This window comes from Callospermophilus lateralis, chromosome 11, assembly GCF_048772815.1.
Source record: "Callospermophilus lateralis isolate mCalLat2 chromosome 11, mCalLat2.hap1, whole genome shotgun sequence".
In the NCBI taxonomy this organism is placed as follows: Eukaryota; Metazoa; Chordata; class Mammalia; order Rodentia; family Sciuridae; genus Callospermophilus; species Callospermophilus lateralis.
In genome coordinates this window covers 44,909,217-44,927,318 of record NC_135315.1, presented here as the reverse complement: position 1 = coordinate 44,927,318, position 18,102 = coordinate 44,909,217, and the positions used below count along the sequence as shown (strand labels likewise).

The following is an 18,102-nucleotide window of genomic DNA, read 5'->3' as shown; positions in this document are numbered from 1 at the left end:
TTTTTTTGTTTGTTTTGAGACAGGGTCTTGCTAAGTTGCTTAGGGCCTTGCTAAATTGCTGAGACAGGCCTTGAATTTGTGGTCTTCTTGCCTCAGCCACCCCCCCCTGCCCCCCAACAAGTTGCTGGGATTATGGGTATGTACCACCATGTCTGCCTCTTATTTATATATAATATATATATATATATATATAAATTTTTTTTTTTTTTTTTTGTACTGGGGATTGAACCCAGAGGAGCTTAACCATTGAGCCACATCCTCAACCCTTTTTGTTTTATATTTTGAGGCATAGTCTTGCTAAATTGCTTAGGGCCTCACTAAGTTGCTGAGGCTGGCTTTGAATTCATAAAACTCCTGCCTCAGCCTTCCTAGTCACTGGGATTACAGGCATGCACCACCTTGCCTGGCCTCCATTTTTTAATTTTTATTCCATCTCCTTTTCTCTTTTCCTGCCTTCATTTGGGTTGAGTTATTTTAATTTTATTTTTTGTGGTACTGGGATTGAACTCAGGACCTTGAACATGTGAAGTGAGGGCTACACATTTACCCAATAAGTAAAAAGTGGAGGTAAATTTAAATTATGTTCACTATTCCTACTCTTTGTAGTATTTTTGTCCTATGTTTTAATTATACGTGTATTATAAATGCTATACTACTTTGTTACAATTTTTGCTTTAAAAAGCCATTTGTTCTTGAAATTACAAATTGTAGAAAAAAAAAGTTTTGGTTATTTTGTTCGATGGTACTGGGGATTGAACGGAGAGGTGCTTTACCACTGAACTATATCCTTAGTCTTTTTTTTTTTTTAGGTGTAGATGGACACAACACAATGCCTTTATTTTTATGTGGTGCTGAGGATAGAACCCCGGTCCTGCCCGTGCTAGGCGAGCGTTCTACCACTGAGTCACAACCCCAGCTCTATTTTTTAAGATATTGATTGCCCTTTATTTTATTCATTTATTTATATGCAGTGCTAAGAATTGAACCCAGTGCCTCACATGTTAGGCAAGTGCTCTACCACTGAGCCATAACCTCAGCTCCCCCCATTATATTTTAGTAGTTTGTTTTTATCATCCTGTCCCCCATCTCCCACTTTTGGTTTCCCTGGGGTTACTTGTATTTGGTTGTTTATGTTTTGCAATACTGGAGATTTAAACGAAGGTCACATGCATGCTAACTAAGTGCTGTACCACTGAGGTACATCCCCAGCCCTTTTTTAAATTTTGAGACAAGGTCTTGCAAAATTGCCCAATCTGGTTTTGAATTTGTGATTCTCCTGCCTCGGCCTCTGGAGTTGCTGGGATTACAGGCATGCCCCACCACACCTGGTTTATTTGGTCTTATTTTCAGTCATTTGTACTAGACTCTGTTGTATCAATTCATTTTTTGTTGAAATGTAATTCAGGGCTGGGGGTGTGGCTCAAGCGGTAGCGCGCTCGCCTGGCATGCGTGCGGCCTGGGTTCGATCCTCAGCACCACATACAAACAAAGATGTTGTATCCGCCGAAAATGAAAAAATAAATATTAAAAAAAAAAAAGAGAGATGTAATTCACACACAATGAATATATACACACACAATTTTAAATCTCATAGTTCTGCATATTCATTAATTAGGCAGCCATTACCACTACTTCATAACATTTTTATCACCCCAGAGAAGAAATTCCCATTCTCTCTCTCTTTTTTTTTTAATACTTTTAGTTGTAAATGGACACAATACCTTTATTTAATTTTTTTATATGTGGTGCTGAGGAAAAACCCAGGGTCTTACACATGCTAGTCAGGCGCTCTACCACTGAGTCACAATCCCAGTCCCAAATTTCCATTCTTAGCAGCAGCAGCTCCCCGCCACACACAAACACACTCTGTAGTCCCTGACAATTTTCTTTCCTTTTTAGTTTTTGAGGGTTTTTTTTGTTTTGTTTTGTTGTGGTTTTTGTTGCATTGCTGGGGATCTCAGCTGAGGCCTCTTACGTGCTGGGCAAGAACTCTACCCCTGAGCTCTACCCCAGCTCCTCTTTCCCCTGCCTCTTCCAACTACTTTGCGTATTCAGAATAATAGCCTTTTTTGTCTTTTTTTCACTTAGATAATGTGTCCATATTATAGCCTATATCAGTATTTCAATCTTTTTTATGAAGTAGTAGCATTCCATTATATGGATATTCCATGTTTTGTTTATCAACTTGTAAATTGATGTACATTTGAAAATTTTCCCACTATTTGGCTATTATGAATAATGCTGCTAATACTTATACAGGTTTTTGTGTGGATGTTTTCATTTCTCTTGAGTATATACCCAGGACTGAAGTTGCTTAATCAACCTTTTGATAAATGCCAGTTTTCCAAAATGTACCATTTTATATTTTATATTCCCACTAGCAGTATATGAGAGTGCCTTTTTCTCTACATCCTTGCTAATACTTGTCATTTCTGTTTTGATTATATCCATCCTAGTAGATGTGGAGTGTCATTATGGTTTTGATGTCTATTTCCATAATGACTAATGATGTTGAACTCTTTTCTTAAGTACTAGAGATGTAACTAACTGGATCTAAGCCATATTCACCACCACCCCATCATCATTGTTCATCTGGAATTTACTGTTTCCCGCTAACTTTAGATTGTGAATAAGTGGAATACAGCTCTCATTGGCCTTATGACATACTTTCGGGAGGCTGTGGTGAATACCCAGGAACTCCTAGACTTGCTGGTGAAGTGTGAGAACAAGATCCAGACACGTATTAAGATTGGACTCAACTCCAAGATGCCAAGTCGGTTCCCTCCTGTTGTGTTCTACACCCCTAAGGAGTTGGGAGGATTGGGCATGCTGTCAATGGGCCATGTGCTCATTCCCCAATCTGACCTCAGGTAGGGCTTGGTTGAAATTCTTTAGCGCTAGACTCTATTGCATATGCCCTGAGGGAAAAGGGTGTTTCTTTACTTTTTGGGCTTTACTTTTATCTCTAATCATGGTTGCCTAAAACAGGTGGTCCAAGCAGACAGATGTAGGTATTACACACTTTCGTTCAGGAATGAGCCATGAAGAAGACCAACTGATTCCCAACTTATACCGCTACATACAGCCATGGGAGAGTGAGTTCATCGATTCTCAGCGGGTCTGGGCTGAATATGCACTCAAGAGACAAGAGGCCATTGCTCAGAACAGGTGGGCATTCAGGAGGGTATACCAACACTGGGGTGAGGGGCCAGAGAAGGGGTTAAACTTTGAGTCTTGTGTGGAGGTCATAGGCAGAGCATGGTACATTTTTATGGAGTAAGAGGGCAGGTTCTACTCCTGACTCTACTTATCCTTGGTCAGGAGGAAATGATTAGTTCTTCACTTGAGAAGACATTTTGACTTTAATCTTACTTTATTGGGCAGACGGCTGACATTAGAAGATCTAGAGGACTCTTGGGATCGTGGCATTCCTCGAATCAACACTCTCTTCCAGAAGGATCGGCACACATTAGCTTATGATAAGGGCTGGCGTGTCCGAACTGACTTTAAGCAGTACCAGGTATGTGCAGCGAGTAATAGGTTAAAACCTACCACCTGGATCTGGGGAGTCCAAAACAGTTTTCCAAAATGATCTATTTTATATTCCCACTAGCAGTATATGAGGGTGCCTTTTTCTCTACATCCCTAGGGAATTAGGCACTCACAAGTTTGAACGTATCTGTTCTCCCATCTAGGTTTTGAAGCAAAACCCTTTTTGGTGGACACACCAGCGACATGATGGGAAACTCTGGAACCTAAACAACTACCGTACAGATATGATTCAAGCCCTGGGTGGTGTAGAAGGCATTCTGGAACACACACTGTTTAAGGGCACTTACTTCCCTACCTGGGAGGGTCTTTTCTGGTATGGATTCTCTTTCTGTCTTTTTTTTGGGGGGGGGGGCGTTGTATACTACTGTGGGGTTGAACCAGGGCCTCACTCGTGCATGCTAGGCAAGCTCTCTACCACTGAGCTACATCCCCAGCCCCTTTTTTAAAAATTTATTTTGGGACAGGGTATTGCTAAGTTGCCCAAGCTAGTCTTAGACTTGGGGTCCTTGTACCTCAGTCTCCTGAGTACTGAGATTATAGGTGTGTATCAGTGTGGCTGGCTTTCTCTCCTCTAACAGGATGACAGGTCATCCCTTCTGTGTTTTTGTCATCTACTGTAATATCCCTTACTCACCTTTAGGAGGTCAGCAGTGTGCTAGGAGATGGCGAGACATCAACTCACTTGGCTCTTCTGCTCCCCAGGGAGAAGGCTAGTGGCTTTGAGGAATCTATGAAGTGGAAGAAGCTAACTAATGCTCAGCGATCAGGATTGAACCAGATTCCCAATCGAAGATTCACCCTCTGGTGGTCCCCAACCATCAATCGGGCCAATGTAAGTATGGCTGTTAGACCTGAGAGATGGAAACTAAAAACAAGTGTTTCCACTGCCTTAATATGTCCTGAGAACCAGAGTCCCTTGACCTCTATTGTCATGTTCTCTTTATCCTGGCAGGTATATGTGGGCTTTCAGGTGCAGCTAGACCTGACAGGTATCTTCATGCATGGCAAGATCCCCACGTTGAAGATCTCTCTCATCCAAATCTTTCGAGCCCACTTGTGGCAGAAGATCCATGAGAGCATCGTCATGGATTTGTGTCAGGTGGGCCAGCTTGAGGGGTTAAGATACCACAAAAAAGTGGTCAGCTTGCTCTTTTTTTTTTTTTTTTTTTTGTACCAGGGATTGAACCCAGGGGCGCTTAATCACTGAGCCACATACCCAACCCTTTTGTGATATTTTATTTTATTTTTTTTTAATATTTATTTATTTTTTTAGTTATCGGCAGACACAACATCTTTGTTGGTATGTGGCCGCACGCATAGGGTCTCATTGAGTTACTTAGGGCCTTGCTAAGTTGCTGAGGCTGGCTTTAAACTTGTGATCATCGTACCTCAGCCTCCCCAGTCACTGGGATTACAGGTGTGCGGCACAGCGCCCAGCCAGCTTGCTCTTTTGCATATGGGAAATCCACCCTGGAAGTGCCAATTAATGTAAATATTACAAATGGATTTCTATAATAAGTTAAAACCTACCACCTTCATCTTCAGGTGTTTGACCAGGAACTGGATGCACTAGAAATAGAGACCGTACAAAAGGAGACAATCCATCCCCGAAAGTCCTATAAGATGAACTCTTCCTGTGCAGATATATTGCTCTTTGCCTCCTATAAGTGGAATGTCTCTCGACCCTCATTGCTAGCAGATTCCAAGTAAGTATTTTATGAACCAGCTGTAGACATCCAGTAACCTTAGTGTTACTGTTCTTTTGGGAGACTAGTCCTAAACTTGGAGTCAGTGCTACCTTTGGAGCCCATCAATCAGATCTGTTGAATCTCTGGCTATTCCAGATCAGCAATCAATCTGTTGCAACTTGGGAGGAGGCAGAAACAGGAGAATCTGTTGATTGTTGATTTGGAATAGTCAGAGGGGATGGTTTTGGAATTCAGGTGAGTTGTAGTGATTTTAATTTCTTATGGTTTGGGGAATATTAGTTATACCTGGAAACCTGACCTCTTTTTCTACCCTTAGGGATGTGATGGACAGCACCACCACTCAGAAGTATTGGATAGACATCCAGTTGCGCTGGGGGGACTATGATTCCCATGACATTGAGCGCTATGCCCGGGCCAAGTTCCTGGACTATACCACAGACAACATGAGTATTTACCCTTCACCTACAGGTGTGCTCATTGCAATTGACTTGGCATATAATCTGCACAGGTAAGTTAGGGTTCAGATGCATGTATTTTCCATTAGTCCCATAGTTTAATATAGATGTGTTTTTTTTGTTTTGTTTGTCCAGGTGAGGTGAGTATTAGCCTTTTCCTCTGCGCTTCTGGGTCACTGACTCTTCTCTGTAATGTGTACATAAGCAGATTATTATTATCAGCCTGGTCCTTCTTCCTTTGTAGAGCTGTACTTTACCTTGATATTTGGATATCAGCCTGGGATTAACTCTACTTGTCCTCTCCATTCTCACAGTGCTTATGGAAACTGGTTCCCAGGCAGCAAGCCTCTCATACAGCAGGCCATGGCCAAGATCATGAAGGCAAACCCTGCCTTGTATGTGTTACGTGAACGAATCCGCAAGGGGCTACAGCTCTATTCATCTGAGCCCACTGAGCCATATTTGTCATCTCAGAACTATGGTGAACTCTTCTCTAACCAGATTATCTGGTTTGTGGATGATACTAATGTCTACAGAGTAACTATCCACAAGGTGAGTGTTGGGCATTACCATGGGAAGCCAGGTGTGGTGTTGCATGCCAAGTTCCTATGTCTAGCAACTTGGGAGGCAGAAATAGGAGAATTGCAAGTCACAGGCCAATCTCAGCAATTTAATGAGATCTTGTCTTAAAAAATAAATAGGGCTGGGTGAGGCTATAGCTCAGTGGCAGAGTGCATGCCTAGAACATGTGAGGCACTGGGTTTGATCTTCAGTACCACATAAAAAATATAAACAAATAAAATAAAGGCATGCTGTCCATCTGCACCTACAAAAAATAAAATAGGGCTGTGCAGGCATGGTGGTGGATGCATGTAATCCCAGTGATAAAAGAAGCTGAGGCAGAAGGAGGAGGATCATAAACTCAAGGCCAGCTTTAGCAACTTAGTGAGACCCTGGCTCAAAAAGTAAAAGAGGACTGGGGATGTAGCTCAGTGGCAAAGTGCCCCTGATTTCGATCTTCAGTATTACCAAAAAAAAAAAAACCCTGCAGAAAGGCCTGAGAGTAGTGTGCGGTGACAGGATGGTTGTTTCTAGGTCGTACTAATAATATAATCATCATTTAGACCTTTGAAGGGAACTTGACAACCAAACCCATCAATGGGGCCATCTTCATCTTCAACCCACGGACAGGGCAGCTGTTTCTCAAGATAATTCACACATCTGTGTGGGCTGGACAGAAGCGTTTGGGGCAGGTAAGCAGGATCAGGGATAAAGAGTCCATAGAACCTTGCTGGCCCTTATTGGTTGGGAGGCAGTGATGGGGAGAAAATAATAACTATTGAAAGATCAAGCATATCATTTAAACATATTCCCTAAATTACTTTACTTGAAGTATTCTGCAAGAGGTCCAGGGGAGTTTGAGGACCTTCATTACTTTTCAACTGATCTTTCTGCTTCCTGAATCTCTCATCTTTAAACAAAGCTACCAAAAAAATTATCTTTAGAGAACAAATATTCTTTGGCTTCTCAGACATTTGATATCTCTCGGGGTTATACCTGTTCAACCATAGTTTCTTTTCATATATATATATATATATATATATATGTATGTATGTATATATATATATATATATATGTATGTATATTTTTTTTTCTTTTTCTGTTGGTCCATGATCATATTAGCCCAAAACCCTGATGTTTCTTTATAGGATTGGGTTTCCTATAAGGATTGTAGGGAGGAAAGGAGAAGAGCCTCAAGCAACTGACTTCCCCTTTTATCTTTCTAGAATGAACTGTCCTCTGTTCATCATCATCTTATCCATTAAGACCCATTTCTTGGGGCTGGGGTTATGGCTAAGCAGTAGAGTGCTCACCTCTCAAGTGCAAGGCCCTGGGTTCAATCCTTAGCACCACATAAAAATAAATAAATAAAATTAAGTTAAATTTTTTTTAAAAGACCCATTTCTTTGTGTAACTCTTTCTGTTGTTCCTGGAGTACGTAATTGAGCATGCCATTTCTTATGGGTTTGTAGTATTATCTCATAAGGTTGAAAAACCCCTTTGGACAAAGCCATTTGTTACCTTTTCTACCTTCTAAGTACCTAATATTACACACCAGTGTTCATTAGAAACAGTTTATTTCAAGAGTAGGATCTTCTGTTACAGGTAGTCCAGGTAGACTCAATTTCTATTTTCTTCTCCTTTTTAGTTGGCCAAATGGAAGACAGCTGAAGAAGTAGCTGCCCTGATCAGATCTCTGCCTGTGGAGGAGCAGCCCAAGCAAATCATTGTCACCAGGAAGGGCATGCTGGATCCTTTGGAGGTTAAGAGGGTAGACAGGGTAGAAGGAAGGATGTTTGAGACCCTCAGGCTCTGTTTCTGATCTTGAACTTGATCCTGTCTTAGGTACACTTGCTGGACTTCCCTAATATTGTGATCAAAGGATCGGAGCTTCAACTCCCCTTCCAGGCTTGTCTAAAGGTGGAAAAGTTTGGGGATCTCATCCTTAAAGCCACTGAGCCCCAGATGGTTCTCTTCAACCTCTATGATGACTGGCTTAAGACAATCTCATCTTACACGGTATGAAACCACCTTAGGAGATGATTCTGTTCCTTAGTTATCTCCACAGCCCACTTTATAGGGTCATTTTCAAATTTTTGAACTATAGATGGGGCAGGAACACTACTAATTTATGAGGAGTTAGGATCTTAAAGTTTAGAAGATTGGGTTTCCTATAAGGATTGTAGAGAGGAAAGGAGAAGAGCCTCAAGCAACTGACTTCCCCTTACTCTTCCAAATCTCTTCCCAGGCTTTCTCCCGTCTCATCCTGATTCTGCGTGCTCTGCATGTGAACAATGACCGGGCAAAAGTAATCCTGAAGCCAGACAAGACTACTATTACAGAACCCCACCACATCTGGCCCACCCTGACTGACGAAGAGTGGATCAAAGTGGAGGTGCAGCTCAAGGATCTGATCTTGGCCGACTATGGCAAGAAAAACAAGTGAGCACTGGGGAGATAGATGGGAGATCAAAAAGTTAGGTAGCTTAGCATATGGGTTCTAGAGTTTTGAAACATTAAGTTCAGAAGGTTTTCTGGAAATAATCTTAGTAATGCCCATAGAAGAGAGGTAAGCAGCCAAATGTGGTGGTGCACACCTGTAATCAGCTATTCAGGAGGCTCATGATGGCAAATTCAAGGCCAGCCTAGGCAATTTAGTGAGACCCTGTCTCAAGATGGGGGGTTGAGAGGAGGCTGGGATGTAGTTCAGAGGTAGAATGATCCTAGGTAGAAGAGAAGCAGTATCTGAGGTTTCAGGACTTCATTCTGACTCTTGACCATTCTTAGAGGAGGCCCCATTGCCATTTTTTTTTTTTTTTTTAATTTTCTCTAGTATTTCTTTCCTTTTTTAAAATATTTTATTAGTTGTTGTTGGACCTTTATTTGTTTTTATGTGGTGCTGAGAATCGAACCCAGTGCCTCACACGTGCTAGGCAAGCGCTCTACCACTGAGCCACAATCCCAGTCCCCCTATTTCCATTTTTAGCAGGGCATTTCTTTACTGTCCTTATGTTACCAAAAGTTTGTGTCTAAGACCCCAAGTATCACAGCTGTTGGTACACACACTCTGCCTCCCATCCCCTCTTGAGCAGTTGTGGCAACCAAAAATACCCATTTGATTTCCAGTTACCCACTAGAGTGATTAATACTACTACCTTTGAGTAGGAGGCAGTGTTCTACAGTTTCTGGGGTTTCCATTTTTGAAAAGTATCCTGTAGGACGCTTTTTAAAAAAAAAAAAAATATATATATATATATATATATATATTAGTTGTCAGTGAACCTTTATTTATTTATATGTGGTGCTGAGGATCAAACCCAGTGCTTCACACATGCTAGTCAAGTGCTCTACCACTGAGCCACAACCCCAGCCCCGCTAGGACACTTTTTGTGGAGGGAAAGTGGGAATTATGGACACCAAATAGCTAAAAGGTACTTATGCAGAGTGCTGTCCTGCTTGGAATGTGATGAATCTTCAAAGTATCAGCAATCTTTACTTCAGGCTTTTTAATTTTTTGTAGTTGTAGATGGACAGAATGTCTTTACTTTATTTGTATATGGTGCTAAGGATCAAACCCAGTGCCTAGCACTCGCCAGGCAAGCGCTCTGCCACTGAGCTACAGCCCCAGCCTCCACTTCAGGCTTTTAAAAAAAGTGTCACTGGAGAACTATCTGAGTGAGAGTGTGACCTGCCCTTTCTACCAAGTTATACTCTTTCTGTTGAGACAAAAGTAGCTAAAGGGTAAGGATCCTTGTGTAACTCACGCTATGCCCACAGTGTGAATGTGGCATCACTGACACAGTCAGAAATTCGAGACATTATCTTGGGTATGGAGATCTCAGCACCATCACAGCAGCGACAGCAGATAGCCGAGATTGAGAAGCAGACCAAGGAACAGTCACAGCTGACTGCAACACAGACTCGCACTGTCAACAAGCATGGTGATGAGATCATCACCTCCACAACCAGCAACTATGAAACTCAGACTTTCTCCTCAAAAACTGAATGGAGGGTCAGGTATGTGAAGGACAAAAGGGTAGGGATGGAGAGGCTGTTGGTGCTACTGGAGATGATGCTTGGGCTGACAAGTGCTGACATGTCCTGTTTTTAGGGCCATCTCTGCTGCCAATCTGCACCTACGAACCAATCACATTTATGTTTCTTCTGATGACATTAAAGAGACTGGTTACACTTACATCCTTCCCAAGAATGTGCTTAAGAAGTTTATCTGCATATCTGACCTTCGTGCCCAAGTAAGTGTGCTGAACTAGACCACAGATGCCCCTTCATATTACATGCCTAAAACTCACCTGATATTTCCTGAAGTTTGGAATGCTGATTTCAATGTTCATGAATAAATAACTGTAAAAGGATAGCCCAAAGAGGATGTGGGCCCTTAGGAAATATCAAAATATTTTATAAAGCTTTAGCAATTAAGAGACTTTTTAAAAAAATATTTATTTTTTAGTTGTAGGTGGATACACAATATCTATTTCATTTTTATGTGATGCTAAGGATGGAGCCCAGTGCATTAGGTGTGCTAGGTGAGCACTCTACCACTGAGCCACAACCTCAGCCCAAGAGACTATATTATTGGCTTGGGAAGTTATTGGGAAAGAAAAGCATATGGTCAGAAATAGATTCATGTGTTATTTTAAATAAACATGCTGTATCAAATCAGGGAGGTTAAGCATACCTATGATATTGAGACAGGTGGGGAAAGGCAGGAGCCCTGCCTCATACTACTTGCAGAAATAAAACTAGGTAGGGGCTGGGACTGTAGCTCAGTGGTAGAGCACTTGCCAAGCATGAATGAGGTACTGGGTTATATCCTCAGCACCACCTAAAAATAAATAAAATAAAGGCATTGTATCCATCTACCACTAAAAATATTTTTTAAAAAAGTAAAATAAAGTCGATTCAAAATCTGAATGTTAAATACTGAACTGCAGAGCTAATGCAGTTTTTTAAATAAATCACTAAAATATTGATGACCTTAGTGTTGGGATAACTTCCTTTAAAAAGACATAAAACTATAGTCAAAATTAATAAGTTGTGATACAGAGTAAGACAAAAATGAAAAAGTATTTCATTAGTCTAAGAGATAATGGATTAGTATGTAAAAGGGAATTTTCAGAAGTTAATTTTTTAAAAGTAACTGAAGAAGAATGAGCAAAGGATAAGAAGGGCATTAGGGTGTAGCTCAGTAAAAGAGTATGTGCTTATCAGTAAGCATGGGACTCAGGGTTCACTCCTTAGCACTGAAAAAAATAAAATAAAACGGTGGTTCAGAAAGGGACTCCAAATAAGTTTACTAGTAATTCATATTCATATGTTATAAAACACCAGTTGTGGCCATCAGGTCTACTTTTTTGTTTGTTTGCTTATTTTGGTACTAGGGATTGAACCCAGGGGCACTTAACCACTGAACCACATCCCTAGTCCTTTTAAATTTTGAGACAGGGTTGCTGAATTTGTGATCCTCCTACCTCTGCCTCTCCATGTTGCTGGGATTATAGGCGTGCATCACTATGCCTGGCAGATTGGCAAATTTCAAAAGATAACTAGTATTCTATATGAGTGATTTTATAGGAAACAGTTTCCCTAACTTTGTTGATAGCAAAATTCTGTCAGGCTGGGGATGTGGCTCAGAGGTAGAGTGCTTACCTGCCATGTGTGAGGCACTGGGTTTGATCCTCAGCACCACATAAAAATAAAATAAAGATATTGTATGCACCTATAACTAAAAAAATAAATATAAAATAAAATTCTGGCTAGTGCTGGTTTTCCAGATGTGGTATTCAGCTTGTGAAAATTAATTGAGCTGGCTGGATATGGGGACATATACCTACAATACCAGCTACTTGGGAGGCTGAAGCAGGAGAATTACAAATTTGAGATCAGCCACGACAGGTTTGTGACCAATCTTCGCAATTTAATTAGACCTTATCTCAAAAAAAAAAAATAAATAAATAAAAGGGGGAGAGTTGTGGTTCCAATAAAGTACCCCTGGATTCAATGCCCGCTACCAAAAGGTTATGAAGCTCAGTGAAGCATGCCTCAGTTCAATCCCCAGTGCCAAAGAAAGAAAGAAAAGAAATTCATTAGCTGTGTGCTTGTTTGTTTATTGATACTAAGTAATTATCAGCTGGGGAGCTTGAAAGCAGTGCAGATTCCTAGATTATATTGCAGATTGTGATGAAGAAAGTCTAACATTTTGAACAAGAACTCCAGGTGATTCTGATGCAGGGGGTTTTGGCTACATTTTTGAGAAACTTCATTCTTATTCTTGGAGATAGGGAGGGAAACAAGCTGACACCCCAACTCTGGATTGGAACTAAGACTCCTAACCCCCTCATCTCCAGATTGCAGGATACCTGTATGGGGTGAGCCCACCGGATAACCCCCAAGTGAAGGAAATCCGCTGCATTGTGATGGTTCCACAGTGGGGTACTCACCAGACTGTGCACCTGCCTGGTCAGCTGCCCCAGCATGAGTATCTCAAAGTAAGTGGTGGTAATGAAGCTTGGAAGTGTAGGAGCTTGAGAATATGTGCCTTTTTGCCCTCAGGGAGGAGACAGACAGGCATGTTAGTCAAATGGGTGAGAGTTCTGTTTGCACATGGGATTTTGAACAGTTTTTACTGGTATTTGCCCATAGGAGATGGAGCCATTAGGTTGGATCCACACTCAGCCCAATGAGTCCCCCCAGCTGTCACCCCAGGATGTCACCACCCATGCCAAAATCATGGCTGACAACCCATCTTGGGATGGCGAGAAGACCATTATCATCACCTGCAGGTGGGCTTGGACCCTCCTAGGAAGAAGTATTGTGGGGTAGGCATTGCGGGTCAGGGGCTGAACTGTCACGTGTCCTTGTCCTCTCTAGCTTCACACCAGGTTCCTGCACATTGACAGCCTACAAGCTGACACCCAGTGGCTATGAATGGGGCCGCCAGAATACAGACAAAGGCAACAACCCCAAGGGTTATCTACCCTCACATTATGAGAGGGTCCAGATGTTGCTGTCAGACCGATTCCTTGGCTTCTTTATGGTTCCTGCTCAGTCCTCATGGAACTACAACTTTATGGGTGAGTAGGCTGTGTGTGAGGGCAGCATGGGAAGTGGGGACAGGGTTGGGGATAAGTGACGTCATTACCCTTAGCACTTGGGCAGAAATGGCCCAGTGGCCCAGGCTGGTTGCGGAAAGGAGACCCTTTTAACATTTAATGTTTTCCTCTCACCTAAGGTGTCCGACATGATCCCAACATGAAGTATGAGCTACAGCTGGCAAACCCTAAAGAGTTCTACCATGAGGTGCACAGACCCTCCCACTTCCTCAACTTTGCCCTCCTGCAAGAGGGAGAGGTCTACTCTGCAGACCGAGAGGACCTATATGCCTAGTTGTTTCCTCACCCCCTCCTGTTTCGGACTTTTCAAATGCTGAAGCCTCTTATGCCCACATACAGGCTGGTGATATTCAGCAGCTTGGCCCTTTTTTCCTTCGTTTTTGTGCTTGTGTCATTAATGGCTTGTATTCCTGAACAACATATAATAAATTTTGTATAAATAGAAATTGAGGGTTGGTTGCTTTTTTTTTTTTTTCCTCTGCCTGAGCTCAAATTCTGAATGTGGAAATGACAGGGGGCTGGGGCAGTTGTTCACAGCTTGGTGCTGGGTTCTATCTTGAGTGAGTAAAAGGCTCCCTCCTGTTCAGGGCTTTGGACCTGAATATCCCCTAGACTTACGGAACTGATGTGGGATTGGGTTTTCACACTCTACTGACTTGACTATCTTTATGGTTTCTTTGAAAAATACTTGTAAACCATCATCATTTTTCAACATACTTGGAGAAGTTGCTCCCCTTTCTGGGTTTAGCTCTGTGGTTTGTGGTCTGTAGTTGTAGCACAGTCTAGTCTCAACTTTTCTGACACTGTTGGTAGAGAAACAGCACTCACTGGCCTTCAGTCTCACTTCTTGCCTGGAGTGCTTAGCAGCCAAGTCCACTTCTGGACTTGGGCACAGGGGTGGAGCCTGGACTGGGTGCTAGCGGGAGGGCCTGCCTACAATGACCACTAACAACACCGGGCCTCTGCTTTTGGACACCTGCCTGGGAAATGGTGATTCAGTTCCCTGTGACCTTGGGGGTTGAATGGGACAGGGACAGGGTGCACCAAGTCCCTTTCCCAGTCCTTTACCCCTTGTTGCTCCTCCTTTGTCACTTTACCCCGCCCTTTACATTCCTAAACTTCCTGGGACGGAACTGTTTGGCATTTTCCGGTCCTAGTTGAGGCCTGGGGTGCCCTAGGTCTTCTGGGGGGAAAATGGAGCCCAGGAGTGCAGCGCCTGGGCCACCCAGCTGGATACCTCAAATAGCCTCGGGGTCTGCGACAGCAGCTGAGCTCGTATACCATCTAGCGGGGGCCCTGGGCACTGAGCTGCAAGAGCTGGCGCGTCGTTTTGGCCCAGAGGCAGCGGCCGGGCTGGTGCCGCTTGTGGTGCGGGCACTGGAGTTCCTGGAAAAGGCTGCTGTTGGGCCCGCCCCGGACTCGGTGAGTCACTCCTCGCTCTGCTTACCCCACCGTAGGGATGGCAGGCTCTAATCCCAGCCTGTACATCCCCAGCTGCAGGTGTCTGCCCAGCAGGCCGAACTGGAGCTACTGCGGTTGAGGCAGGAGAATGAGCACCTCCGTAGGGAACTACGCTCGGGACCGCAGGGTAAGCCCAGGCCCCGCCGGGACCAGGGTGGGCTAGGGACTAGTTGGGGCCTCAGCTCCTGCAGGCCGCCACTAACACGCCTTCTTCAGAGGAGCACGCTCTACTGCAGCAGCTCAAGGAGGTGACGGACAAACAGCGGGACGAGCTCCGGGCTTATAACCGCGACCTTCTGCAACGTAGCCAGGAGATGGAAGCCGTGAGTGCGGTCTGTAGGCATGGGGCGGGGCTCAGGCGGGCCTTGGCGCCCTGCCTGTCAGCTCTCTTCTCCCTCCACCCTCAGTTGCAGGAGCAGCTGCAGCGCCTCCTGCTGGTAAATGCAGAGCTGCGACACAAGCTGGCCGCCGTGCAAGCCCAGCTGCGAGCTGCACAGGACCGCGAGAGGGAGCGTGAGCTACCACTGCAAGGCCCTGGCAAGCCAGCTGAAGAGCAGAGGCCTGAGCTTGATCCAGTGACTCCTGAGGACCCGGTGAGTGCAGAAGTAAGGTAGGGACCCGACTCAGACCCACAGAGTCTGGCACTTATTAAGCACTGGGCAAGTTGTACCAGGCTACATAGCAAATCCGTTGGAAGGTGACACATAGATTTGCACCTAAAACCCATTCAGCTGCAGCAGTGCCGCCCTCTACTGTTGCACACTTGCCCCCAAAGTCTTCCAGTCACTTTCCCTAGCCTTCCTGTGATAGTATTAGGGTTTAGGTAGGAAGGATAATGGAGGCTGCCCTCCTCAATCATTTCTGCCCTTTCACAGATGCATACCCCACCACAGCCAGAGCACCCTCCGGAGGCAGGGCAGTGTGGCTTCAGCAGGGAGGAGGTTGAGCAGATCCTTCAAGAGCGGAATGAGCTCAAAACCAATGTGTTTCTGCTCAAGGAGGAGTTGGCCTATTTCCAGCGGTAAGAGCCTAGGAAGAGGAGGTGCCTCCACTTACTTACCTTGGGCCTCAAGTCACCCACTAATTCTTTATTCACTGATATATCCACTGTGACATATGCCAGGCTCTGCTTGGGTACTGGGAGGACATGAATTAAATAGTTCCTGCTGTCCTGGAACTTCATCCAAACATGTGTGTTTGTGTGTGTGTGTGTGTGTATATGTGTGTGTGTGTGTGTGTGTGTGTGAGAGAGAGAGAGAGAGAGAGAGAGAGAGAGCACGCACAAAGGGTCACAACAGCAGCAGCAGCAGCAGCAAGTAGGGAAGTATTCCTAGGAAGCAGGCCACCTATAGGAAGATCTGAGAAATGTTAGCAGTACAAAGCAGTATTTCAGGAAGAAAAAGGCAAATGGGTAATTGGACTGGAACCTACAGTTGGCATCCTCACTGCTTTCTCCCTGCCACTCCCTCTCTCCTATAGGGAACTGCTGACAGACCACAGGGTCCCTGGGCTTCTGCTTGAAGCCATGAAGGTGGCTGTCAGGAAACAGCGAAAGAAGATCAAGGCCAAGATGTTAGGGACACCAGAGGAAGCAGAGAGTAGGTAGGATTCTGCCTCCATTTCCCTGATCCAGCCTTTCCTCTCTCCCTCCCAAGTTTTGCTGAGCCTGATGACCTAGATAGCCACCTCTTAGCATTTGCTGACCTAGTGGTCACCTAGCTGAGCCTGCTGACCCAGCCTGGTCACCCCTTATATCAAACTCATCTAGTCACTTCTTGGACCATCTAACCTGGCCTCCTTATCCCTGAGCCTGCTGTCTAGTCTGTCCTGCTAAGCCTGCAGCTATGATTAGGTCACTCCTTGGGCCTGCTGAGTTGGCCTGAGCCCACGGTCCCACTTGCTATCATCTTTCTGGATCACACTTCTCCCACCTGCCCTGTCTATTGTATACATCTGCTGAAGAAACCTGCTAATGCTGCTTCTCCATACTCAGTTTTCAATTTCCTGCCTTGACTGGGTCTATCTGTTAGAGGAATGGGTCTGGGCCTGCAGCTTTGCCAGGGGCCTGCTACCTGCCAGGCTATAAAGTAAAAGCCTCAAGATGTCCTGTGCCTCCTTCACTCTAGCTGGGAACCCTGAAGTCCTTCTGTCCTTCCCTGGTGCTCCTGGAGGCCATTCAAAAAGCTCCACGTGAGCTGAACTCCTGTTGTCCCTCAGGGCCTCAATATGTGGCCCTCACATCTTCTCTTTCCTCTGTCTTAGTGATGATGAGGATGGCTCCTGGCTTCAGCTCTCCAGCAATAAAGGAGATGATCCCCCACCCTCTGAGTCCAGAATACAGAGTTTGTATGTTGAGGGAAGGGAAGGGCAGGAAGGGAGGTGAAGGAGGAGTCCTGTTTTTTTCCTTTCCTTCTCCACTGCCTCTCACCCTGCTGTCCTGAGCTCCAACAAACCTTCCCTTCCTGACCTGACCCCATTCAGCTCCCCATGACCACACACTGCCCTTTTTTCCCTCTGTATCTCCTTTCCCATCACTCCCTGCCCTCATCCCATATCCTTGACTTCTCTGGCTTTCTGGCTCAAAGTACTTCCTGGCTCTCCCTCCAGCTTTGGCTCATGGTATCACAGTGAAGCAGAGGCCTCAGAAGCTAAGACCAGCAATACCACTCCCGGTGAACTAGGGGAAGAAGAGGAGGCCCCACAGCAACCTCACTTGGAGCCTGTGGCCACCCCTCCAGCCCCCAACTCCTGACTGGCGCTGCCCTGCTTTTGATAAACATCTTGGTCTGAGGGCCTCAGTCAGGCCTCTGGGGTCTGGCAGTGGGCGGATGTGTGAGCTCAAATGAGGATAGGGCTCCTACCTTCACAGCCCTCTCTGGTGCTCAACTCCTGTCCTGCTTGTACTCACCATGACAGGGAGCTCAGCCTGCTTACCTTCCTGACTTTCCTACACCAAGCCTTGGGCTATCTGTGCAAAGGTGTTTCTTCTCCAAGTTCCAGTTTCCCCATTCAGGAGACAGAGGACTGATTATCTACCTGTCTGAGGATTTGTACAGATAACTTCAGCTAATGTAATAAAGCAACTGCCCACAATACTCAAAAATTTCTCCATGTCTGTCTGTTAGTGGGCCGTCCCACCTCCCACGCCTGCCAGGAGCAGGGGCAGCCAGAGGTTTCCTCATGGGGTTTCCTTCTTGGTTGGTCACTGGATGGAAGACTTCTCTCAGCTCTGGC

General features: G+C 44.7%; 2 protein-coding genes across 4 annotated transcripts in view; both read left to right on the top strand.

Annotated features, from left to right (window-relative positions):
• The window catches only part of Prpf8 (pre-mRNA processing factor 8), a 32,791-nt gene extending 18,938 nt beyond the window's left edge, over positions 1–13,853 (top strand). The window contains exons 25-43 of the mRNA XM_076871206.1: positions 2,623–2,870; positions 2,989–3,168; positions 3,385–3,520; positions 3,696–3,865; positions 4,255–4,384; positions 4,505–4,651; positions 5,098–5,258; positions 5,578–5,769; positions 6,031–6,268; positions 6,841–6,969; positions 7,926–8,039; positions 8,123–8,296; positions 8,526–8,719; positions 10,055–10,294; positions 10,389–10,530; positions 12,643–12,783; positions 12,938–13,077; positions 13,166–13,368; positions 13,527–13,853. Coding sequence (XP_076727321.1) covers positions 2,623–2,870; positions 2,989–3,168; positions 3,385–3,520; positions 3,696–3,865; positions 4,255–4,384; positions 4,505–4,651; positions 5,098–5,258; positions 5,578–5,769; positions 6,031–6,268; positions 6,841–6,969; positions 7,926–8,039; positions 8,123–8,296; positions 8,526–8,719; positions 10,055–10,294; positions 10,389–10,530; positions 12,643–12,783; positions 12,938–13,077; positions 13,166–13,368; positions 13,527–13,681 — 3,234 coding nt within the window. The 3' untranslated portion in view covers positions 13,682–13,853. The remainder of the gene's footprint in view (positions 1–2,622; positions 2,871–2,988; positions 3,169–3,384; positions 3,521–3,695; positions 3,866–4,254; positions 4,385–4,504; positions 4,652–5,097; positions 5,259–5,577; positions 5,770–6,030; positions 6,269–6,840; positions 6,970–7,925; positions 8,040–8,122; positions 8,297–8,525; positions 8,720–10,054; positions 10,295–10,388; positions 10,531–12,642; positions 12,784–12,937; positions 13,078–13,165; positions 13,369–13,526) is intronic.
• Positions 13,854–14,417: 564 nt separating this feature from the next.
• On the top strand, positions 14,418–17,973 carry Rilp (Rab interacting lysosomal protein). 3 transcript variants are annotated; one of them, XM_076871516.1, is made up of 8 exons: positions 14,418–14,829; positions 14,908–14,995; positions 15,085–15,191; positions 15,276–15,461; positions 15,744–15,889; positions 16,348–16,470; positions 17,131–17,214; positions 17,476–17,973. In XM_076871516.1, the coding sequence occupies exons 1-8, from the start codon at positions 14,602–14,604 to the stop codon at positions 17,618–17,620; spliced, it is 1,107 nt and encodes a 368-aa protein (XP_076727631.1). In that variant the 5' UTR covers positions 14,418–14,601; the 3' UTR covers positions 17,621–17,973. The 3 variants fall into 3 exon arrangements, with proteins under 3 accessions (XP_076727631.1, XP_076727632.1, XP_076727630.1); XM_076871517.1 differs by having other exon boundaries at positions 14,902–14,995; positions 16,348–16,466; XM_076871515.1 differs by having other exon boundaries at positions 14,902–14,995; positions 17,476–17,972.
• The last annotated feature ends 129 nt before the right edge of the window (positions 17,974–18,102 follow it).

Excerpts from the sequence above, each read along its gene's own strand:
- Rilp (XM_076871515.1), top strand. The coding sequence starts at position 14,602 with ATGGAGCCCAGGAGTGCAGCGCCTGGGCCACCCAGCTGGATACCTCAA. Across the intron at positions 14,996-15,084 it reads ACTACGCTCGGGACCGCAGG|AGGAGCACGCTCTACTGCAG; the intron begins GTAAGCCCAGGC and ends CGCCTTCTTCAG. Across the intron at positions 16,471-17,130 it reads CCAGAGGAAGCAGAGAGTAG|TGATGATGAGGATGGCTCCT; the intron begins GTAGGATTCTGC and ends CCTCTGTCTTAG.